General features: G+C 41.2%; 1 protein-coding gene across 4 annotated transcripts in view; it reads left to right on the forward strand.

The window, feature by feature from the left end:
* The window catches only part of MAP2K5 (mitogen-activated protein kinase kinase 5), a 205,067-nt gene that overhangs the window by 43,458 nt on the left and 145,026 nt on the right, over positions 1-16,583 (forward strand). For all 4 annotated transcript variants that reach the window (XM_075896855.2, XM_075896856.2, XM_075896854.2 and 1 more), the window contains one exon: positions 3,160-3,224. In XM_075896855.2, coding sequence (XP_075752970.1) covers positions 3,160-3,224 — 65 coding nt within the window. The remainder of the gene's footprint in view (positions 1-3,159; positions 3,225-16,583) is intronic.

Consider the following 16,583-nt stretch of genomic DNA (forward strand, 5'->3'; position numbering starts at 1 on the left):
AGACAGCGGGTATAAACAAAGAGTGTTTTGTTTGCTGACCCGTAATTGAATTCTCTTTCACTTTTTCATTAATTCTGTTAATATCGGCATCCAATCAAGTTTGGCTTTGAAAGTTTAATTTCCCAGCCCTTGCTGTAGAGTCATTGTTTTTATGTTATCATTTTGTGATTGAGGATTCAGTTTTCCCTGTGAAACACATAACTCAGTAGGTATTTTTGGCATCTTTATTTGATTCAATAAATCAAGCTTTCTTTCTGTAAGGTTTTCTAGTATATATTTGCTCCGCCCCGATATCTGTTTCATCATGAGTTCCGTGCTAATCCTTTGTGCATAACTGTCTAGGAACAGTACCAGACTGGCAGTGAAAGGCATGCGAAAGGCTGTGACTGTTGCAGGCTTGTAGGCAGTAGTATGGCCAAGATGATTCACTATTTAGCAGTCAGCCAAATTCAGGAGAAAAGGGAAAACACTGGCATAAAATAACCATTTGCTGTTTCTTACAGAATAAGCTTTTATAGTTAAAAGGAAAAAAACCTCCCCAAAGAGTTAATGTATAGTTAATGATGTCAGTTTAGTTATGGGTATGTAGATTTGCAGTGTTCCTCTCAGATCATTGTTTACAGTAGAGTTTGAAGATGCGTTTTGTTCCGTTATTGCAAAGTCAGTAAAGTGAAGAGTTCTGTAGTTTTGGGGCAAAACACACCTCTGTGTGTTCATGCGTTCTAAGTTGAGGAGGTTGCATACTGTGAGTAAAATTAAGCCCTGTACAGGGGCCTGGTGTTAGCCCCCTATCTCTTAAGATCTGCTCGCCTATCACCTTACTCCGTAGGAGGTGTCAAGCCATTATTTTAAAAAAGGAGAATTCCTTGCAATTTTTAGCTCTTGATTTGCATTTTCTGGTGAAATAAAATTATCAGAATTTTTCTGCCTTAGTTTTAATGGCTTTGGGTACTAATCTTTATAGACCTTGAAGAATAGTGGTCCAAACTTAACTGTAAATAGTCAATTCCGTGGACTTAACTTCTGGTACTATGTACTTCCAGTTATGTAAGATCTCACAATGCTTCCCTTGATAACTGAGCTCTGCACTGTTTTTCCTTCAGTTGGTTGAAGAGCAGAACAAAATATTTAAAGTTTCACTGTTAGTAGCTCAAAAACAGATTATTTTAAATTTAGTTAAAAACTCAATTTTGTGCTGTAGAAACTTGCTGAAAGTTGCCGTTTTAGGGGTTTCATTCAGGCCCATCCCTACCAGTGCTGATGCCATATGCAGCTTAACACGAGGAGGTCGGGGGGGGAGGGGAGGAAAGGGGGGAGAAAGGAGCCTGAAACTCTGTGGGAAAGAGGTTACCAACTCTCCCAGACTGGACGCCATTTACTGTAGTGACTTGGTTCTGGGAGATTTGACAACCTAGAGCCGAGCTGGAAGGGAGTCACAGGCCGGGGGACCAGCAGGCTGCCGCGGAGACTGCTGGGTAGAAGCAGCACCTTTTAAGGGGAGCTAGGCTCTGAGCCCTGGGGGTAGTGGCCAGGGGATTGGGCTGGGGGCTGCTGTAGCCCATAGGCAACGGCGCCCCAAAATGTCATGCCACAAAAGCAGAATCTTCTGCCTTCACTGGGGCTATTCCTCAGTCTCTCTCTTGTTTGATCAGGGCATTCCTGCCTGGAGACCTTCTTCCCTTCTACAGAAGGCTCCTTGCTCCCTGCGGTTACTGCAGATACAGTGACAGTTTCTGGGGGGGGGAAGGTGGTGTCTCCCCTTTCACTGCATATTCCAGCTCTGCACTTCCTGCATTTATGGTCACGTCCCCAGCATAGGCACTTTCCCCGGTGGGCTTTATCCCTGCTTAAACCTGGCTCGTTTTGCACAGGAATCACTTGATTCCTCTCAGCTGGGGCCCGTTCTGTGATCAAGGTTGGCTTAGTCCCAGCTTTTCCAGCCCGCATAAAACAAGCCACCCTGTTCCATGATGCAGCACGAGTCCCAAGACTTGTGCTTCTGCGTGTCACCAGTGTTTTTGAAAATCTCATCCAGGGTCAATAAAATTGGCAGGGAGTTTTTAGCAGCTGGAACAATTTGCACAAAAGTGATAATTTGGCATCCAACAAAATATAAATAATCCAAGAAACGAGTCTTTTTTGAGACTTAGTGGTAGCTGACTATCATTTAAAATGCGAAACCATCCAATTTTGATTGTTCTGAAAGTCTTGGTCCATTTAGCAGACCTGTGTTACTTTAGGAGAAATTACTGTGGACCAAAATTTATCATAATTGAAAAAGCTGTGTTGAAATACACGTGCACTATTGTGTTAAAAAAAAAAAAAAAAAAAAAAGTCTCTTGTGGGTTTGAACAATAACTTGCCTTATTTCTCATGGTCAGTGTAATATTCACTTTTGTATGGGAGAACTGAGGTTTCTGATTTTAAATCTGAACCAGTAAGCCCACAAAAAAAAAAAAAGCTGAGCTTTTATAAAATACAAACGAACCACATTGTGTCAGGAAAGAGCAGACCCTAAAACTGTGTAGCTCCCAAGGTGTTCGGACTCTGACTGCCCATCATCCTCTCTGGAAACTTCTCCCAGGAAGTGCTAAGCTTCTTACGTAGCAATTTATTGTATTGGTCAACGAAAATTACGTTTATTCAGTATGATTACAACTGAATTTTTATTTCTTGCAGGATTGTGGCCTTAATTAAGCATTTGTATATACATTGTAGCATTTCTACATTGCAAATGTTTCATGTTAAATTTAAATGGACCCAAGTTAACTTTTCTGGCCATAGTGAAGATGATAGTGTTGGTTGGTTTGCTTCCTCCCCCTCACAACTTTGGCTATGTACAGTGCTGGAGACCCCTTTCCTATCCGTTTCTGTGACCTGACCCTCTTGAGCTATGTTATATCATTCCATTTTGACACCTTTTATCAAACTTTAATGAAATGACCCAGGCAAACAAATTGTCATTAAACTTTCCATCACTTTGTCCCTTGGTATCGTCTTTTATAAATTGGACAGCAAATGTTGTATTGATCTTCTCGTTCTTGCAGCTGAACTTGAAATGACCCAGACTGCTAGTTGTTTATGGCCTAGAGTTGCTTTTCCTTGACATTTCCATCCACAGCATGACATCTTTCTTGTTTTTCTTTCTTTCTCGTGGAGATGAATGAACAAGACATACAGTATCGAGACGTCCTCGGCCATGGCAATGGAGGCACCGTCTACAAGTGAGTGTTGCATTTTGTTTAAACTTCCCAAGGACAAAATGTAGCCAGACTTTCTCTCGCAGGTGTGCAGTCAGCTATTGGATGGCTTTGCTGAAGTACAATCAAGTAGACCTAATTTAGTCTTCTCTAGAAATTCTCTTTTCACATTTGCCTTCCACATCTTTCAAAGATTTGGTTTGGTGGTGTGAGGATGGGCATGTTTTTATCATCATCTTCATGTTTAGAGTTGAAACCCTCCTGGGTGACAAGTTAATGGCCTTCAAGTACAAATTTAACTGGCCTGGAGCGTAATATATTCTTTCTTCCCTCTTTTTAATACTGTTTTTGCTTGCTTACCATACTCGTTGCTAGTTCCTCGCCTGCAGTGACACCAGTTGTATGTAAAGCTGTGATGTCATTGCTCTGCCTTTCTGCAACATTATACAATTAGTTAACCCCCTTTGTTATAGCTACTTCCCTTTTAAGAAGCTCCAGTCTCAGACTGATGAGTGTGTTAAATTATAAATTCCCCCCAAATTTTGATAGTGATGCTTATACCCCGAAGCCAATTTTAATATTGTAAAGATTATAATAGCAAAGAAATAGTTTTCTCAATGGAAAAATCTTTCTCATGCGTAGTGCAAAGTTTAAACCACATAATGTAATATCTGGTACTTAATAGTCTGCAGTGGTGTATGAAAAATATTCTGCTAGGAATTAAAAATCCATACTTTGTAAGAAAGCCCCGAGGGAGTAATAAAGGTTTCCTCCAGAGAGCTATTTGCCATATACAGTAACATGGCATCTCATTTTGATCCTGTTTATAACTTACACTTTTTAACTTTGATAGTAACATTTTTTAAAAATATGATAAACACCACAACACATTTCTTTTATTTTTTAATTAGCTGCCAACTTTGCTAAGCTCCTGCTTTCTGTCTCCTAATATGAGTTTTAATAAAAAACAGGCTTTGGCATCATTATCAGGGAAGATCTAGATTTTTGTTTTATCAGTCTTAACCAAAATCAAGTCAGCCTGGTAACATGGCAGGTGCTACAAAGACCTTCTATCATGTTGTCTTTTGTCTTCTTTGTCTTTTGGATATTAGTTATTCCCTAGACCTGTAAAATTCACACATGTTTTGTAGCAGTGATGTGCTTTTCTCTCTCTCTTGGGGAGAGATTGTGGATTGTTGCACTTTACCGATTAGGGATGTAAGTGACTAGTCAACTCTCCGATACACACATGCTTATCAGATAATAGATTAGTGACTCAACTAGTTTCTCTCCCCCCCCCCATTCCCGTTGCCTCTATTAGAAAAGCTGGCTCCCTCCAGTACCATCTCCATGGGGGGAGGGGCAGGGGCAGGGGCTCAGTGGGGAATTGGCGGCGCTTCCTCCTTTGAAATGTAGCAAGAGCTACATTTCAACAGCTTGAAGCGCTGTGGGGAGCACGGGGTGAGCAGGGAACTCAAGCAGTCCCCCATTGGCCCTGTGTTCCCTGCTTTGGAATTGTACAAGAGCCCCGCACGTGGGGTTCAAAAGCAAACCAAGCGGTTTGCTTGAGTCCCTCGCTGTCCCCATGCTTCCTGCAACGCTTCCGCCTTTGAAATGTAGCAAGAGCTGGTAGGACTCTTGCTACATTTCAAAGGTGGAGGTGCCCTTATTGACTAATCAAATAGTTGATGCGAATTCCATCGACTATTCTATTAGTTGATTAATCTAAATTTAACATCCCTCTTACAGATCCATCAATGGCTGTAGTTGCTTTGGAGAGAGTTACTTCTCTTCTTTCTCAGACAGAGGATGAGCACACAGCTCATTCTGGAGTGAGGATTGGTCCGAGAGAATGGATGAAAAGTGTTGGAAGGTGTGGGGGCAGGGACAGGAATTGGAACGTCATGGTCAAGACCAGATGTAGTGAAGGAGAACCTCACATTTTGTTGCTCGTGGAGGGCACAGAGGTCCATTTTAAAGAGGAAAAACTGTAGCGTGCAAGCCCCGCTTACCAAAACCACATGTTTTATTGTTTCCCAATATTCAATCACCTTCTTGGAAGAAGTGGATTTACAAAGGGGCAAGCAAGGAGACAGTGTCAGCAGGTGCTATTCTTAGCCGAATGCAAGATAAAAGATTTGCCATCGTCGTCATTCTCTAAGGTCTGATTGGACCCTCAGCACAATTGTCTTGTACAGGGCTGGACAATCATTTTTTGATGTGAAGCCACTCCAAGAATTTGGTCAGGGGCTGCACACTTCCGTGGTATTAATGGAGGTGTTGCGGGGTCTGTGATGGAGTTGGGGTGCAGAAGGGAGCTTGGGATCAAGGATTTGGGTGGAGGAGAAGTTGTGGGGTCTGGGCGGGAGTTTGGGGGAAGTAGGAGGCTGTGACCTGGGGCAGGAGATTGGGATGCAGAAGGGGGTGTAGAGTCTGGGAGGGGTATAGGTGCGGAAGAAGATTCAGTCTGGAGGAGAATAGGTGCATGGTCTAGGAGGAGGTTGTAACCTGGGGCAGGAGTATACAGGATTAGGGTACGGGTCTGGGAGGGAGTAGACGTGCAGGACGAAGGCAGAGGGTTGCGGGGAGGGAGGAGCTGGGGTGCCAGAGGCAGGCTCTGGCTGGAAGGTGCTTACCTGGCTGCAGCCCGCCAGCAGGTTCCTCGGCCTCGCTCGCTGCCTTCCATGCCCCTGCACCAGTCAAAGCAGCTCTGACTGCATGTGTTTTAAAATATAAAAAAATGCCCGATGGAATTCCATCCTGCTGCAGAGAAAGTAACCCACCCAGTGCGAGAGAATTACCATTCCGGAGCTTGGGTTTTACTGGGCACGAAAATAATAACAGAGCGTCAACTTCGGCCCAGATTTTCTCCCCAAGCCTAATGGTTGCTACAGTGTCCTTTCCCCTAGAACAGAACTGGGCAAGATGTGACCTGTGGGCTGAATTTTGCCCACCAAGCCATTTGATCCAGCCCGCGGTCCGTACTGCTGCTCCCCTGCCCCAAGCCAGTCAAGACCAGGGGGCAGGGGAGTGCGCAAAGTCATTCACTGCTCAGAGCAGCTGGCTGCTTCCCCCCACACACCACCCCCCACCAGGGGCACACAGCCCTTGAAGGGAACTGCCCCTTCCTCCCATGATCCCGCCCTTTCCAGCGGGGCTGGAGCTGGCCTGCGACCATCAGCCAAAATTTGTGACATGGCCCCCCTGCAAAAATTATTGCCCGCCCCTGCCCTAGGATCTACCGGTGTTTGCTCCTATTCCTCCTCTTTACTCTTTCATTCTGGGGCAGTTATCAGCTACTGTCATCAGAGTAAGTCAGCAGAATGAACCCTGCATCTTTATACAGAGTTTGATCTAGAACCAGCCTAAACTTTTCAAAATTAAAAATTTTGATAGAATTTCAAAGTCATAAAGATTGAGAACATGAATATTAATGTTGCTTGGGTGTATATTTTGGGATATTTGTCTACGGTCCTGTGATATGTTCAGTTTAAAGCCGATAACACTTTTCCACATTAGAGCATTTGTCTTTCTGTAGTAGGCTGTTTCTTAACAAAGAGGCATATGTGTTGTATGAGCCATTAAGAAATTGCAACGTAGAATATGTACAGGTGGCTGGATTACACTGCAGTAATGGATAGCAGCCCCCGTGTATTTTATTCCAGTAGATCAATGAGCACTTGTCAAATAAAATTAATTACAAATGTTTGACTTTTTCAGTCTACCAGTATTCCTTGCAATAGGTTTGTTTCAGAAGGCTGCATACATCGTATTGATTTGAATGTAAAGAATGAGTATGCATGGGTATCTTTTCCTTTTTTAATTTTTTTCTTTCTATCACTTCATACTAACTTGTATCCATTATGGCAATGATATATTATCAGCATTCAGCAAACAAGATAGCATGTTGCAGCTCGCTGAGCAGAAATTTTCAGCCTCTGTTTCCACGTGAATTAACTATTATTGAAATAGTTTATTGAGATTGAAGTATTGATCACTTTTCATGCTAACCTTGGCTTAAGGGAAGAGAGAGGAGGTGTTTTTGTTCTCTTTGGAAGACACTGCGTTTCATTAGAAAATATATATTTCATTTATTTTGTTTTTTTACAGCCTCCAATATTTTATTGCTCAGAGAAGGGGTATCTTGGCTTTATTTTTATGACAGTATAATTATACTTCAGAAATGCACTTGATTACTGTGTGTAGCAAAATTGTACCAGTATATTGGCTTGGCCAATATTGCTATACAAACAACTTTTCAGTCAATTGAGTCTGGCAAAAATCAATACTTTATAGCAATATTTCTAGTGAGAACTTGCTGAATCTGAATGTTCTTTCTTTTCTTTAAAGAAACGGGATTTTATAATTGCTTGACTTCCTTTTACAATTATTTTCATGATTTCATTATGTATTATTTTCTTAATTCAGGGATGTAAGCCACTATAGAGTAATACACAGTTAAGTTGTTTGTGTATTTTTTTCATGCATGTGTTATGTAGCTCTGGTACTTTATGGGAGTATGCTTCTCACTTTGAATAAAGCTTGTTGAAACAGTATTTGGAAGTTCAAAATAAATGATCATCCTTATACCATTCTAGGCTGTTTCCACCATTAAGCCACTTGGATTTGCTCTTTCTATTCACTAATCCTAGCTGCAGCTCTTTGAAATCTTGTGCATCCTTAGCTGCCACTGATTTCAGTGAGAGTTGAGGGTACAGGAATGCGTCTGATATAGTTATGGTGGTCGATGTATTAACCTTCCTGTTTTATAGCAGGCTTTCTAATATTTTATAGAAGTTGATAAGGTGGCATGTCCAGGTTCTTGGCTGCCGCACAAGCAGAAGAAAATATTTGTATACTGCTTCATCTAGGGCATTCCCTTAAATTGCTTTTTTGACAAACAATCCACTGTAAAGTCCAATACACATTGAAAGCAGGGGAGGGGAACCTGCCCCCAGCTTGCCTGTATTCAGCCCGAGGCTCAGGGCTCCACCTCCCCTCAGCACTGGGGAGCCCTCGCTGGCGCTTCCGCTCCCCCGCCAGGCTAGAGCACACAGAAACTGCCAGTCTGGGCCCCCTTAGCCTCTCATGTGCAAAGGGAATACAGGGAGTGTGTTTCTCCTTCTCCATCAGGAGCCACATCAGAAGGAGGGCGTGGGGTTTTCTTCGGGGTGGTGGGGTTTGGGTTTTTTTTGTTTTTTTGCGCTTCTCACTTGTGCGCAGCCCGTGACTGATTTTTCTGGGGGTCAGCAGCCCTTGACCCAAAAGAAGGTTTTACCTACCCCTGATTTAGAGTATGTGTCTTTCTTTCACATTTTTACCTCTATCATTGGTTACCGAGGTCTGAGATACCATGTTTTTGTAAGATTGCTTCTTTACTTTAGTGGAACATGTTAACATTTTGATTCACAAGGTGTAAAATCTGCCACCGAGTCTAACCCGTAGTGGCACTAATTTATTTAGAACCAAACTACTGTAACAATATGTATTTAGAATGCTAGAAATGGTATTCTGTCACTGGTAAATAATTGTTTTGTAATATTTTTCACCTGCATGGCACTTTCTAAAGTTTCTCAGTTCTCCTACTATATGCTGAAACAAAATCATACAGCATATTTTTAATTTCATATTTTTAAATTTCAGTTTTTTACATGCTAGTACAGAAATAAAATTAGAATTCTCTTTAGTTTACGGTCAGTATGGCATTTTAAAATGTTTGGAGTATTAAAAATGTGTATTGTACATGTGTCTGACTTTTGGATTTCACTAGCTTGGTTTACTGTACTGTAGCAAGACATACCAGTGTAGTTACTCAATAACCAAACATAAAACCCTTATTAAACCATAATGAAATATACACTAAAATTATCTAAAATCTGTGAATAAAGTGTATTGGTCATGATATCAACAAAAAATTCATTAAATCAGTTTCTTTATTATTTGCATAGTTACGGAGTCTGTAGAGAGATGGTAGATGCCCAAGCAAGAAGAATAATGTGGCTGCAGAAAATGCCCACAAATGAATATTGAAACCTCTACATTTATATTCAATGTGTATTTTCAGTTTGTACTAACAATTCACTTGAGTAGTGTCGCTGTTCACTTGCGTTGTGTGCTAACTTCAGTGTATGCATGTTTGGCACATCTCCTAGGTTGGTTGCAATATGTGCCATTGTCACGTTACACACAATGCATGGAAAGATATCTGGAAGGTTGTTTCCCTTCTGAAAGCAACATGTACAAGCTATGTAATTTGATTATAACTCAGAATCCTCTATAGGATGAGTGCAGAAAGGTCCCTTCTAGGGTGTAGGAGTTAGAGATTATCTAACCTCCAGAAGTCACAATGGTGACAAAAATATTTGAGATTTTGCCATTTCCTTATGTAATTGTGGCTCTGCTGGGTTTTCTGTTTTCTTGCTTATCTCAAAGAATTACTTTGATCATGCCATCAAGGACAGTGATGCATCTATCACTGTGAAGGGGCAATGTCACGAGAGGGTCTAGAGTGCAGATGTGTTCTTCAAATACAGTAACTTATTACAGTGTCCTCTTCCAACTTTTATGATGCTGTTGGCCAGTCCAAATCTTAGTAGTGATTCCACCGCTCCCTAGTGTTTGTCATAAGATTTTTTCACCATCCTTTTCCTTTGCATTCTGCTGCTATCCGTTGCTGTTTGTCATCTAAATAAAGCTATAATAAATCGCCCTTGTGTAGCAATTTCCATCTGAGTATCTCTAAGCACTTTACAAATGTTCATGAATTGATCCCCACAGAATAATGCTACGAGGAAAGGAAATATAACCAGAAATTTAGGCACAGCGAGATTAAATGATTTGTTCAGTGTCCTACAGCAAGTCTATGGCATTGATATGCCTAGAAACCAGATCTCCTAATTGTGTACTCTACCCACTTAAACATGCCGCCCTCTAAACATACACATTCTGCTTTATTTTTCCATTTCTTGTGACTGTTTTACACCCTATTTTTAAAACTGCTGAAAACCAGCGTAACAGTAATAGCCGAAGAATGTTAAAAATGCCCCATGGAATTTTCTTATTATTATCCTTACAGTTTAAACAAGACTGACCGGTGATTGCTATTCACTTGTTTCTTTTGACCCTAACCATTGCTTGTCTGCCTCATAAAATCTGTTATGCACAAAAGTGCATAAAATGAAGATAAAGTGCCTCCTTCAAGTCTGACAAAAACCATTCCTTCGTAGAATGGTAGTTGCAGTGAAAGTAAATAAATGAATGGACAGCAATCACAGCCTAGTTGATGAAACTGTTCAATTAAAGCACAGGCATTTACATGGTGTAATTTCCCTAAATTGCCAATGAGCCCCTTTAGACACAACCAGTGTTCAAATTGATTTCAGCATTGATTTTGGCTGAAGCTGATAAATTTCTGCTTGTTAGTTAAAGTAATTTTGCAGAAGACTTTGTACTGTGGTATTGAAATGTTCATTTAGCTGATGGTTAAAAGAGGAGTTATTTACAGAGGGTTCTACTGTTGTTTTGAGATGGGACAATTCCCCAATCATCTTCTACTCTTAATTTTTTAAGCTTCAGTATACCAATCAATAGGTTATTGAAACTGATTAAAACTTATCCAACCAGCTGCCTCTGGCTGTTTAATTAGAAATAGGATGATTCTTAAATTAGAGTTGTTTTGTTTGCATTATATAACCATCCTCTAGAAGATAAAGTGAATAGAAACTTAAGTTGCTTTTGTTAGGTCTTGTGTAAACGCAATATACATTTTTTCGGCAGCTTCCCTTGCCTTAGATGGAACAGCACTCTAGTGGTCAGAAGTAACCGTCTATGTACTAGGTCAGTCGTGGGACTTTCTTGAGCCAAAGCTATAAGAGATGCCAAAGTGATAGATGAGGCAGTCTCATAGGAGAGAGAACTTTATATATTTATAAAAGATGATGCAATCTGATATGGGCACAATAGAAAAGCTAAGCTGTGTTAGACTGGTTATTGTGAGAATTTATCGGCATCGTGTTCTCATTCTCACTTAGAATTTTTTCTGAAGAACAGTGAGTGTAACAGAAAACTCAGCAGTAATGTTATTAATAGCAAGGATGCTTGTTTTCCATTATTTCCCCCTGAACTTCCTGAGGGGACATGTTCAGTGGTTATTCTGGAATATAAAAATTAACCAGCTTTATATCCAGTTCAGATATATCGTTTGGCTACACCGCAGAGACATTTTTGTCATTGTAGACCTTTAAACATTGGCACTCAGCTACTTTGCAGGTGTAGCTTTTGAGAAAGCCAGGTACAAAGCAAAGATTGAATGAGGGCCTAAAACTGGCAAGAACTGCCAGATCATCTCAAATGTACTTACAGCAAGTTTTTAAAAAAATATTTATTGTTAAACATAGTCTGAATTAAATTTTTAGTCTAAACTTTCTGTGTGGAACAGAGCAGAGATTAAATGGAATCACCAACTCCAGCTGGTGTAGGAAGTGCCAAAATAATTTTGTTTGTTGCCATATGGTTATCTTTTCTAGCTCTAGGATTTACTGAACAAAACCACTAAGCCCCTTAAATAGTTCTCACTCTGTGATTAGGGCATAAACGTGTATTTGACCAAAGACTGCTCATTCACTTTGTACTGTTTCTGGTGTTTGTTTTACTCTTTTGACTAGTTTAGATGTTAGATACAAGCTTTTTTTGGTTTGGTTTGGGTTATTTTAGTTCTGTATTTCCACAACAAATCATTTTTGCATCAGTGTTCAAGTATCTGTAATGGGATTTTACACAGAAGCAAAGTTGGCATAGATTGCTTTTTGAACTAGCAGAATCCCCATAAAAGCTTATTTTTTATAACTGCTGTTTACTTTGTATTTCCTATTTTAACAGCCAGAGAGCCAGGCTAATGTGTTTGTCTATTACATAAGGCAACAACAACTGTCAAAGTGTTTTTCATAGAAACAATTTGACTCTGTTTTTTAGATGGCCATTTTAGTATGTGACAATGCTATCATTAAAACTCCCAAAGTCTGACCATTAGTATGAAGTGCAGTGATAAAGACACACACACACACGCACAAAAGCAGTAAACCAAATCTCTGGGTTATTTGCCGCATGTAGTTTGCAGCTGGTGACCGACATGTTATTCTACAATGTGCAACACTTATTTTATTCATCTTACACAGTGCTGTGACAGAATTGTTTTGCTCTAGGTTATTTCTCATAGGACAAGAAAATGTTCAATCTGTTTGACTCTCTTCAGAGTTCTTGTGTATGAAGAACAGTTTGCTGATGCTGCATGCTACCAAATGAATTGCTGGTTATTGTGTAAACATTTACATTCAGAATAAGAAATGAAACACTTCTGTAGGCATCTTTATTTCCATTGGGTCTTCAATACCTGCATCCTGGAAGTGTTCCCATTCCTGTCCTTCTGAATGTCTGCGTTGTGATTATTTGTCAATAAGGATTACATGGTGTTTTCTTTGGAGTCCATCCTTAGGTGGGTTGATACAGATCTGAGTAAACTAACCGTGTGTGTAGCCTTTGTTGAATGCAAAAATGCCTTTCTCTTGAACAAGCGTCCAGCGGAGATGAGGAGAGGGGCAAGAGAAAGACAGATGTGTGATGCACAAGAAGATCAGGATAAAAAAATGATTGTGCTATGTTCTATTTTAGGAGCAAGCGTATGTCATTGACTATATTGGTAGAGATATATGCACATGTAAGGGCAAAATCTGTCTCTTGAACCTAGTGAATCAAAGATTTTATATATCCTGTCTATCTAGTCAAGCTCAAAATCTTGGAGAACCTATTTTTCCCACCTCCAAACTCCTGTTCTCCTAGGGTGTGTCTACACTGCAGTGCTTAACTCGAAATAATCTACGCAAATTGAGCTATCTTATTTCACAATAGGGAGCGTCTACACAGCACTTATTTCAAAACCGAGCACTCTTCCTCTGACTTCCCTTACTCCTCACAGGAGTCAGAGTAAGAAGTCCTCCAGCTTGACAATATTTTGACACTATTTCTAAATAAATGCCTGCTGTGTAGACGCGGACTAAGTTATTTCGGAATAGCGCTACTTATTTCGAAATAGTGTTGCAGTGTAGACGTACCCTTAGAAAATTTAATTTTGGCATAGTCAATTTTAGGAAACAAGGACACTACAACATTGAAAGACCAATTCCAGTTTTAAGGATAAAAATCCAGTATCCTTTAGCTAACCATTCTCATACTTGTCCATGAGAAATCACAATTTCCATCTGGATTTTGTCATAAGTTAATTTTCAGTGTGTGTGTGTGTGTGTGTGTGTGTGTGTGTGTATATATATAAATAAATGAAAACAAACTGAAAAATGTTTCTTCTCAGGTGCAGGGACCCAGGGTTAGCATTCGTGGGTTTTCCTAAAATAAATGATGCCACAAATTCTCTTGGGAAACACTATAAGGAATACACTTTGCTCTGCTTTTAGGTATTAATAAAGTCATAACTTTTGCAAGAGGAACTTAGAACTGTTATCTCTGCTTGGAAGGCTTAATAAAACTCCCAACAAACAAAAACTTCAATTTTTGACTTTTGAGTTTGTGTTTGTTCTTTTTGATCAGCAAAATAGCTTTTTGAACTTTAATAAAAACTTGAACTTTTGGCTGTGGTGAAGCCACATCTGGAGCATTGTGTCCAGTTCTGGGCCCCCCACTATAGAAAGGATGTGGATGCATTGGAGAGGGTCCAGCGGAGAGCACCCAAAATGATTAGGGAGCTGGGGCACATGACCTATGAAGAGAGACTGACGGATTTGGGTTTGTTTAGTCTGCAGAAGAGAAGAGTGAGGGGGGATTTGATAGCAGCCTTCAACTTCCTGAAGGGAGGTTCCAAAGAGAATGGAGAGAGGCTGTTCACAGTAGTGACGGATGGCAGAACATGGGAGCAATGGTCTCAAGTTACAGTGGGGGAGGTCTAGGTTGAATATTAGGAAAAACTATTTCCCTAGGAGGGTGGTGAAGTACTGGAATGGGTTACCTAGGGAGGTGGTGGAATCTCCATCCCTAGAGGTTTTTAAATCTTGGCTTGACATAGCCCTGGCTGGGTTGATTTAGTTGGGATTGGTCCTGCCTTGGGCAGGGGGCTGGACTCGATGACTCCTGAGGTCTCTTCCAGCTCTATGATTCTATGATAAGTTTATATAAAGTGCTGCAGAAATGTAATGCCTCCATTAAGTGTATGAAAGTTTTAGATCTGTATCAGAAAAGATCTGATTAACTCTAGACTATTTTATGGGTAAGAATCAACCCAAATCATTATTTTCTCCCCTGGTTTTCCTGTGGTTTAGACCTTCAGGCACAACTAAGCAGGCAGTAGAAGACACAGACAGAAAAAAAGAGTTTTTATATGAAATGCAAATTCATATGTTGCTGTTGAATTGCAGCTGTTCATTTCCTTCTGTTCTTTACTGTACAAAACTGCGCTCTAGTTTTATTTTGACATTGTGAGGAGTCACCTGGAATTCTTCCCCCCAAAATCCCATCAACACCCACATTATATTGATTTTTTTGTTCTGGGGCAAGTTGATCAGAATGTCTCGGATATTACCTGGAGGACACTGTTTGACCATCTTTCCTTATTTACCCTGGATGAGTGTTTGATTTTTAAAGTAGAGGTAATAAAGTTATGCTGAAGGACTTGGCTTGCATTGGGCTCTTCAGGGCTTTCACTGTCTAGAGACCTGGTTAAGACTCAAGGTTAATACAATATTTGACACAACGGTGCCAGTCTTGGTTAAAAGCTGTTCACTGTAATGGATGTAGAGAGCTTAAAATAATGAATTCTGATGGAAATACGAACAGAGAGATTTCAGTTTCCTTTATGCAGTGGATATGTTCCAAAATCTTTACGAATTGGTGTTGGTCTTGCCTGTACTTCCATAGTGTATTGTTGCTTAAAGCAATCCTCTCTGAATAGCATGCCCTTTCACTGCTAGACCTTCCCAAACCAGAAATGCCTTCCATTTCTTTCATCTCGATGTTCAGTTGTTAAGTCACTTTGTTTTGAATTCTCATGTGGTTTCTGGTAGAGTACACCACTAAGGCCTTGTGCCCTGCCTCTATATAAGGTCTATTTCTCTGCTTTTCCCATCACCATTGCTATCCAACATGCCACCTCTTATTCGTAAAGGCCATGTCTACGCTGCGGTGCTATTTCAGGATACCAGAAGTATCCTGAAATACCTCGTCACCGTCTTTTGAGCACGCCCATTATTTCAAACCATAATGGGCTTGCTATTCCAACGTCCCTGTAAACCTTGTTCCACAAGGGTTAAGGGACGTTTCTGAGTAGTGCTTTGTTTCAAAATTACCTCAAAATAAGCAACTCAGTTTGTGTAGGGTCTCTTGCGAGCGCCTCCGTTTGGCCAAGTGCTGACTCCTGGACTGCCTCAGTCTTTTAAAAGCATTGCGTGACTCAGCCATCTTGCTAAGTCACACAGCCCTCGCATGAAATCACAAACCCCTTCCAGAGTATACCTTTAACAGGGGCCCATCCCGGTGCTGTCTATAGAGTGTCTCTGAGTCCAGTCTCAGTCTGTTTCCCCACTCAGCTAAGAGAGTAGTGTCTCAAAGTCTTCTTCTCCAGGAGAATGTCCTTAACTGATCCCCACTCTGACCTGTGCTTGGTTCTGCCAGCCAGCTCCCTTGACCCTTCTCTTTTCCGGGTCTGGGCTGCAACTGAGATCACTCTAGTCCTGCAGCTCCTTTTGTAGTCCTCCTTTGCCCCTCATTGGCCAGTTCCTCCAGAACCTCTCTAGCCTCCTGGAGGACTTCTCTATGGCCCTTTTGGCCTTAGGGTCTAGCCCCATTACAGGCCTATAAGAACCCTGTTGAATACCACGGATGTTAAATTGCAGTTAATTGACTAGTCAAGTAGTTGATGGAATTTCCATCGACTAGTCGATAGGCACTTCTGCATTCCTCCTTTGAAATGTACACGAACCCCCGCTGACTCCAGGCTGCATGCAGGTGCCTGCTTTGAAATGTATAAGAGTCCTCAGCAGGGGCTCTTGTGTGTTTCAAAGGCATGGAGCTTGGCGTCAGTGGGTGACTCTCCAGCTGACCCTGGGTTCGGCTGAAATGCCATGGGAAGCCCAGGATCAGATGGGGACTCCACAGCTGACCTCGGACTCCACAGCTCTGCCTTTTTAAAACGCTTCTTCTGTGTTTAGAAGTGGTGGCCGCACAGCTGAGCCTGGGCTCTGCTGTGCAACACGGGCCCCTTTGAAATGCCGAGTCGGTATTTTAAAGGGGCAGCACCGTGGAGCCTGGGGTCACTCCCCAGCTGATCCCGGGCTCCACGGTGCTTCGACGTTTTAAAGGGGCAGTCCCGCACAGCTGATCCCAGGC

This window comes from Pelodiscus sinensis, chromosome 14 (genome assembly GCF_052426305.1).
Source record: "Pelodiscus sinensis isolate ZL-2025 chromosome 14, ASM5242630v1, whole genome shotgun sequence".
Classification (NCBI taxonomy): domain Eukaryota; kingdom Metazoa; phylum Chordata; order Testudines; family Trionychidae; genus Pelodiscus; species Pelodiscus sinensis.